Below are 7,746 nucleotides of genomic sequence, written 5' to 3'. Positions count from 1 at the left end.
TGTTTCAATTACTACATTTTTTTCCCCTCCCTGTCAAAATAGTCATGTACATTTTAACAATCTGCAACATAAAAAAAAAGAGCAAAAGAGCAGACAAAGTTCGCAAAATCTACAAGAACCGCGACTGTGTAGGATATGATCGATAGCTCATGAGGAATGTACCTTAAAAGCTATCTTAACTAGTGCCTCCCTCCTGGGCCGCAAAAGAATGCTGAGACTGAGAGTATATGTGCATGTCATGATCATATCAACTTTCAAATGGACTGGGTGGGATTTTTACAAATCCGAGCGGTTCGGCGGAGGAATCGCTGATTTGATCAATGGTCTTAGCAAGTCCATTATTGTTGCAAATGAAGGACGCTTCCATGGCTCACTGGCAACCAAACATATGCTTAAACATGAAGTCCATTCAAGGAGGAAAAAAAAAAAGGATTCAAAAAAGACAAAGAAAATCTTAACGTACTTGGTCCAACAGCCCTCGATTATGGCTGCAACTTGAGGATTCAGATTCCGCGGGATCTCAAGTCGTTTACACTTGAATCCAACCGCAGCTACAACCTATGGATCATTTACTTTAATTTTTGTTATGATCATATAACATGTTATGGAATGCAGAATTGAGCAACTTTCAAATGCAAAATAAATTAGAGTTAAAAAGTACCTGAGCCGGGTTTAAATTACCCCATGGTTGTTGCAATGTAGCAAGCTCCCACAGGATGACCCCGAAACTGTACACATCTGCCTTTTCATTAGATGGCTCATCTCGCAGGACTTCTGGTGCCATCCACTCAGGCTGATACAACAAAGTCATTAAATTATTTAACTTCCACTGGACACAACAATTTCAGCTTGTTTTAGCTTTAAACAAACTGAACTTACGGTTCCAGCTGCTGACTTTGATGAAAGAAACGTGCTTGCCTTTAATCGTGAGAGACCAAAATCACAAACCTGAAATTTCAAGACAAACGGAGGAGTTAGAAAAATAATTTTTTGCTAGACAGAATGTTTTGAAGAAGACAGCTTAAGAGTGCTGCTATTATAAATTACAGCAGATTAATGCCTTTCTGCAGTGTCCCCACGATGATTTAATATATAATATATAAGCAGATCTCACAAGAGGAATGGTATATACTGGAAATCAAAATCAAGGCACTGGACACAACAATTTCTAATTCAGATTCAAACCTTGACTGTATACTTTTTGTCCACCAACAAATTTGGAGATTTCAGATCTCTATGCACAATAGGCGGATTGCGATTGTGAAGATAATTCATTCCTTTAGCCTGCAATAAAGAGTTGGAAAGAATATTCGATGCGAAGAAACACCAAGATCAGAAGGTAATCAACTTAATTTGCACCCATACAGGAATGTAACGAAAGGAAATCAAACATACCACATCATATGCCATACTCAGGCGACGTCTCTCATCTAATTGCTCCCTTGCTCCACTTTTATGCAAAAGTCTGTATAAACTACCTCTGTTTGAAAGATATCATGGTATTAGCGTTATTGTCGGCTAAAAGTCTACACTCAACACATTAACCCCTCAAAATCCAGGTAACTGTACCTTGACAAATATTCAGTCACTATTGACAAATTTGGAGGTTGAGTGACCGCACCCATGAAGAGAACAATGTTAGGGTGGCGAAGGCGTTTCATTATTGCAACCTGACAGCGAATCAAGATTATGGAAGGCATTAATACACCAAGTCCATTACCAAAATCACGAGCAAATTTTAGTTGTGTACCTCTCTTAAGAACTCATTGACGCGCTCAGCATGGAAGTCTTGCTCCATGAGAATTTTCACAGCAACATCCTGAAATTGGTAGAAAATATTACTGCGATAGCCAAAAATCAGAATTCTTCTAGTGAGAGCACTCTATAAAGACAAATATCTAAATTGGGACACATTGAAGCCCACGTTTAGTTTATGACAGACAGATGTAAAAATTTTGGCTTTTTTAACACCAAACAGCGCAACCAAATTTAAGAGCAAAAACAAACCAGCTGAGTAAAATTCTGGAAAAAAGTTCTTACCGAGCCATGCCACTCAGCACGGTGGACAGTGCCAAAGGAACCTGAAAGAGCATTAGCTCAAATTAGAGTGGAAGGATTAAGGCAACAGAGAAGAATGTAATCTCAAGATGGCAAAATTTTTTTTTCTTATTTTGTTCGAGAACAGAGTCCATAGCAAAACCATATACTCAAGAATTTCACATTTCTGTACGTTCATAGACCAAGTCACTATTTTTCCGTAAAATTATTACCTGCTCCAATCTTCTCTTTTATATTAAGATCACACCACGGGATGTCCATATCATCACCATCAAGTCCAAGTTCCCTATTTGCCCTGTTCGGAACTGTCTGATTGATTGGCGGGGCATTCATAGGTACTGCTTCTACTTGATTTGACGCACGCATCATGTTCTGTGGAGGCATATTAGCACTCCCACCACCATTTTCTGCCAATGCGTCATTCTCTCCACCCGGATTATCATATTGCCTATGAAACATTGAGAATCCCATATCATCTACAACCATTCAAACAAGCAGATATAAGAATTCAGAGTCCAGAGGACAAGTCTTGCACATAAATGCACTAAAATTGATATGCTTGAACAGCGGTCATCAAGTTTAACCTTTAATATCACTAGGCGAAGCACCCACTAACCCATACATATACACACACCAACAGCCACAGAACCATTAAAATTAAAAAGAGACAAGAAAACAAACAATAGAATCATTCTAAGACTACTAATCCTTCAGATATCGAAGACATGATCAAGAAATACCCTAACTGATAGGAGATTACACTTGTATGGGAAATATAAAACGAGATGTAAGGAGGACGCAAAAGTGAACTAAGGTTTTCTCTATTGGGAATACCTGATGCAGGATCGAAAACAAGATTAAGAGACTGGCTGTCGGTGAAATATTGTTTGGCTAGTAATCTAAAATCGACTGCGGGTTCAACTGGCTTGGGACGTGGAAACCGCAAAGGTGAAGAAATTGATATAGATGAAGGACCATTTAGCAAGGAATCGGGCTCCCATAAGTGACCTGGCTTCCCTACTAAATCAACCAGGTACTCCCTGAAACCAAAACAAAGTTTCCACATCATCAACCTAATATTCAGCGTTAGGAATGTTTTTACAGAAACAGAAAGCAAAGCAAATAGGAAAATAAAGGCTCTTTCGCAACCACTTCTATCATACCTATCAAGTCCAAACCTGACAAGGCACGATGCGGCATCATCTCTATTACAATATTTGCATCCCTTTGCAATTCGACAGGGTAAATCAATTATGTCAGCCAGTACCTGCATGCACCAAGTGGCAGGTATAAACATTTTTTTTTCTTTCAAATATTCAACTACCAGTAACCTGGTTCTTTTCTAGCCAATAACACTACTAGTCTCAAGCAACTTTCTTAACATGTATACAATACAAACAAATGGATGAAGCGAAATAATTTATATGATCATTTCAAAAGGTACGTCTCAAATGTCATAGGAATAGCACCAAAGTTGGGATCTCACTTTGAAGAGTAAAGCTCGATGTCTGCAGAGTCCAACAGAGAGGCTACCTATGGGAACCACCACTTTAAAGATTTCTTTTAGACCATCAATGCACTCCTTCCACATGGGAACCAACTCATCTTCCCCCATGATAACTGGACCCCTGAGGAGCCGAGAATTAACGATTACCAATCAATGTATCACACGAAGATATAAATTATAACTTCAAAAAGATTGAAAGGATTGTGTGAGTACAAACCCCATACGATTGCAGATAAGCTTTGCCAGCTGATCAACAACCTCTTTTGTGGTTATGCAGCTACATGATATGTCGTGGACTCTATTGTGAAGTTCCTTGAAGGCTGGATCACTACGCCTATCGACTATGATAGCTTCAAGCGAAGAGTCAACACCAGAATCAACAGCTCTTAATGACTCAATTGAAGGGATACGGCCACTTTCATGCAGATCAATGCATAAGGTCCAAATATATGGATCCAGACCATTCATCATGTAAAACCCATCAGGAACTTTATCATAGTACGATAAACAGCCATTAACCTGATACAGTAAACAAAAAGACTTATTCTCTTTCTCAATCTCAATTCATAACTAGGCGCATATTTAGAAAATCAGAATTGCCAACAAAAAAAAATCACTAATCAGCTGCATGTTCCTGAGCTGCTAATAAACAAACACAGTACATAGTGACCTATCCTGAGCAACTCATTCCAAACAGACATATTGATAATCCCAACCCCTAAACCTTCAAAAATTCTAATAATAACCCCAGATCTCTTTACTAATTCCTTGGGATCTTTTCAACGCTTGGTAAGGAGATCTAACTGAAACTTCGGAGGTATAACCAAGATTCAAGAATTTAGCGAAACAAAGCTAAACAGGAACGAACAAAAGGCAATCAATCAAACCAATACCCAGAAACGATGTGAAACGGTTTCGGCTGAACTTGGAGAAGTCCTCAAAGCAGATTCATCCGGCACAGGATCCAGAAAGTTAGGATCGTCAGCGCAAGTAGCCTCGGACGAAAGGCGTAACGCCAATGCAAGCTGCAACTGATAACTCTCCTCCGTCTGCTGCGCCCAGCTCTTCCCGGATGAAGAACCCCCAGCCGAGTCTGCCGTCATCTGTATCCTCAAATCTCCACCAAAACCAAGCCTAAACCCATCATCTTGAGGAAATCCAACAGATTCGATCTCGTTAGCCGCCGCAGAAAGCGTAGGCATATAATAATCCCCAGACAAAGAGCTCTCACCAAAACTACTCCCACTCGATTGCCTCTGTAACCCTAGCGACGAAGCATACATATTATTCCCAACACGATTCGGCTGATTACTCAACCTATGATCACCACCGCCGCTAGGATCCCAATCAAATCCGCTTCTATCCGCCTTGTTTTTCCCGTTGTTCCCGCTGTTATTGTTGCTGGCGCTCCTGTTCTCGCTGGACAAAGAGTCATAGTGCGGCGGAGGAGCTCCGGTGACGGAAACAGAGACCTGATCGTCGGAAAATTGACTAAGCAAAGTGTAATTAGATCTTCTACCGGGCATTTCCATGGAAGTTATGGCGATCTAGATGAGTGATGTCTCCGATCATATAAGCTTCAAACCCTAGGAAACCGCCATTGTTGAAGAAAAAATTCGGCTGAGCTAGCTCGAGAAAGCCACTTGTTTCTCTCTCTAGTTTTTCATATTTTCTTCTTACTTTTTCTTTAATAAAAATTCTCTCTCTCTCTCTCTAATGGAAATTGGAAATTTTTTTAATTTTATTTTTGTATATAAACTGATGAGAGAACTTTAACTCTGGTGGCGTTTCTGTTGATAATTTCGTTATATTCCCTCCCATGTCCCCCTTTTTTTATGGAACTTTGACATTTTTTTTCAAAACAAATTTTGTAATTTAATTTTGTGTTTTTTTTTACCCACCATAAAAAGTTTTCTTTCGTTTTCATCACATAAAAATCTTCTTTGATGCAAAAAGAAAGGTTCATATCTTCTAAAAAGCTTAGGTTTATAAGCATATTGAGCTGTGTATATATTGATAATCTTTTTGGTGGAATGCAACTGAGAGATAGGAAGATAAAAGAATAATGTAAAACATAGGCAGTGACCGTTTCAAAGAGGAAACAAAGCTAAAAAGAGGAACATGCTCACGTGTAAATAGACTAAACCATGTTGCATGCCCACTTGAATAAGATCCAAGTATTTCTACATATGGAATTGAGATTACAATCTCTGCTAAAGTTTTCGTTATATTTCTTATACCAATCTGAATACGTGACGATTGGATCCGCGCGCGTTTAAAGCACTTTTTTGTAGTCTAACATACAACATTGAAAATGCTTTTGAATCTCCATAATTCAACGTTATAAAGTTTATCTAGTATATATACGATAGTATTTTGTAATGAAAGAACAAAAAAAACAACTATTTTAAAAAATCTGGAAAGTGAAGGAATGGACTATATAAAATATAAAGTATTGGGGGTTGAGGGGGATGTATTCGTGTATATAAATTATAATGTATTTGTGTCTTTATTCTTTTGTGTATTCAAACATTCGTATTTTATGCCTGTTACTTCTTTATATTATGCATGCATCTTAAGCCTTTCTTCTTTTTCTTTATTTTGGATCGTTGACAAACAAACAAATATTTTTTTGTTTCATGATAATATAGTTTTTGTAGTTAACAAATAAGATTTATATTCTTATAATTTGATAAACTGGCGTAAACAAATAAGGTTTTTGTATCTTTGATCTTGGAACTTGGAAACACCACCTTAAACATGTATTGAATGCTAATATTGAAAAAAGAAAAGCGTTAACGTACGTTGTTTTTACAGTGAATTTGAGTGGACAAAACACTAATTACGGAATTACACAATTGGTAAAATAGTGGATTGTGGGTAAAAATTAAATTACGTTTAGGTTTAATGTATGGAATTATTAGGTAATTAGGTTGGTTTTACTAGTATTAATCTATTTAGATTATTTTCCGTAATTAATCTACTAGTAAGTCAAGATAAAATTCTTTTATATCCCTAAAGATTTTTCAGATTTTTTCCGGATAGTCAAATGAGCTGTCACTAATTTATCAATCAAGTTATCAACCCAACTTGGACAATCAAATAAATACTAAGGTTCATCGAATACTGCCAGGTTCAATGCACTCACCGTATTTTTGAGGGAAAATCTTATATGCCATTGGAAAAAAAAAATCAGGGTTGCCACTATATAATCAGTATGCCATTCATTATATGTAATTCCCTGGTAAACCTTAATGAATTAATTTTATTTTATTTTGTTTTTAAAATATAATCTAAGAAATAAAAAAATAAAGAAATAAAAAATTAAATCTCTCTTCCCTCTCCCTCCCCAATTCCCCGATTTTTCTTAGATCCCATTTTCTCCCTTTTTCAATTCTTCTCTCAGCAAACGTAAAACCGATCCAACGTAACTCGTCCTCTCTTTGTAAGCTGACCCATGTTTTGCTCCTCTCTTACTTAGCTGCTCAGTCTCCTTTTTCCTTCCTCCTCTGCTCGTAATGCTCTGAGACGCATCTACTCCGGTCGTGGGACGTCGGAAAACTTGGTAAGCTCGCCTACTCAGCTCTTCAGACATCACCGCATCCTAACGCCGCGTGTGGGTTCAGGTTGGCCTCTTCTCCTTATTGTTAGAGAATTTGGGGAAGTTAAATTAGGGATTTGATATGAAAGTAGGTTATTTGAAAAAATGTACAATTGGTTTGATTGTGATGAATTGTGTGTAGATAAGAATTGTGTTTGAATTTATTGTGTTTTATTTTTAGGAGGCAATGAAAAGCATACATACAAACGTTCATTTTGATTATGGAGGGCATTATTCAGAGGAGCATGAATGGATTTCAAAAAATGGTTTATACGCTATATCACTTAAGACCTCTTCTTTGGAGCAAATAACTTTCTCGGTGTTAGTTGATAAGATAAGGAGGAAGATTGGGATAGATGAAATGAAAGGTATGTTGAAATTGAGCTATAGTCTATCTAATGCTCGGAGAGAGTGGTATATTGTAGATGACGAGGACGTTTTTCTCTATCTAACATCAGTGGATAAAGAAGGACTTAAACATGTGTTGCATGTAGAGTTATTTAGCGATTTGGAAGCAAACCAGAGGGTTGCGCAACTTTCAAGAGTAGAGCGAGTAAGTTCAGTTGGTTTGAATTATGGG

The 7,746-nt window shown here is 37.6% G+C and overlaps 1 protein-coding gene across 1 annotated transcript; it reads right to left on the bottom strand.

The window, feature by feature from the left end:
- LOC104708749 (serine/threonine-protein kinase CTR1) lies at positions 1-5,286 on the bottom strand. The gene is made up of 15 exons (XM_010425365.2): positions 4,459-5,286; positions 3,783-4,084; positions 3,545-3,686; positions 3,222-3,325; positions 2,893-3,098; positions 2,271-2,534; positions 2,041-2,081; positions 1,751-1,819; positions 1,570-1,670; positions 1,396-1,480; positions 1,186-1,284; positions 880-948; positions 662-793; positions 464-558; positions 1-373 (listed from the first exon to the last, which is right to left on the bottom strand). The coding sequence occupies exons 1-15, from the start codon at positions 5,095-5,097 to the stop codon at positions 277-279; spliced, it is 2,445 nt and encodes an 814-aa protein (XP_010423667.1). The 5' UTR covers positions 5,098-5,286; the 3' UTR covers positions 1-276.

Source organism: Camelina sativa, chromosome 8 (genome assembly GCF_000633955.1).
Source record: "Camelina sativa cultivar DH55 chromosome 8, Cs, whole genome shotgun sequence".
Lineage (NCBI taxonomy): Eukaryota > Viridiplantae > Streptophyta > Magnoliopsida > Brassicales > Brassicaceae > Camelina > Camelina sativa.
Note: the sequence above shows the minus strand (reverse complement) of the source record. Positions and strands in the feature narration are given on the sequence as shown.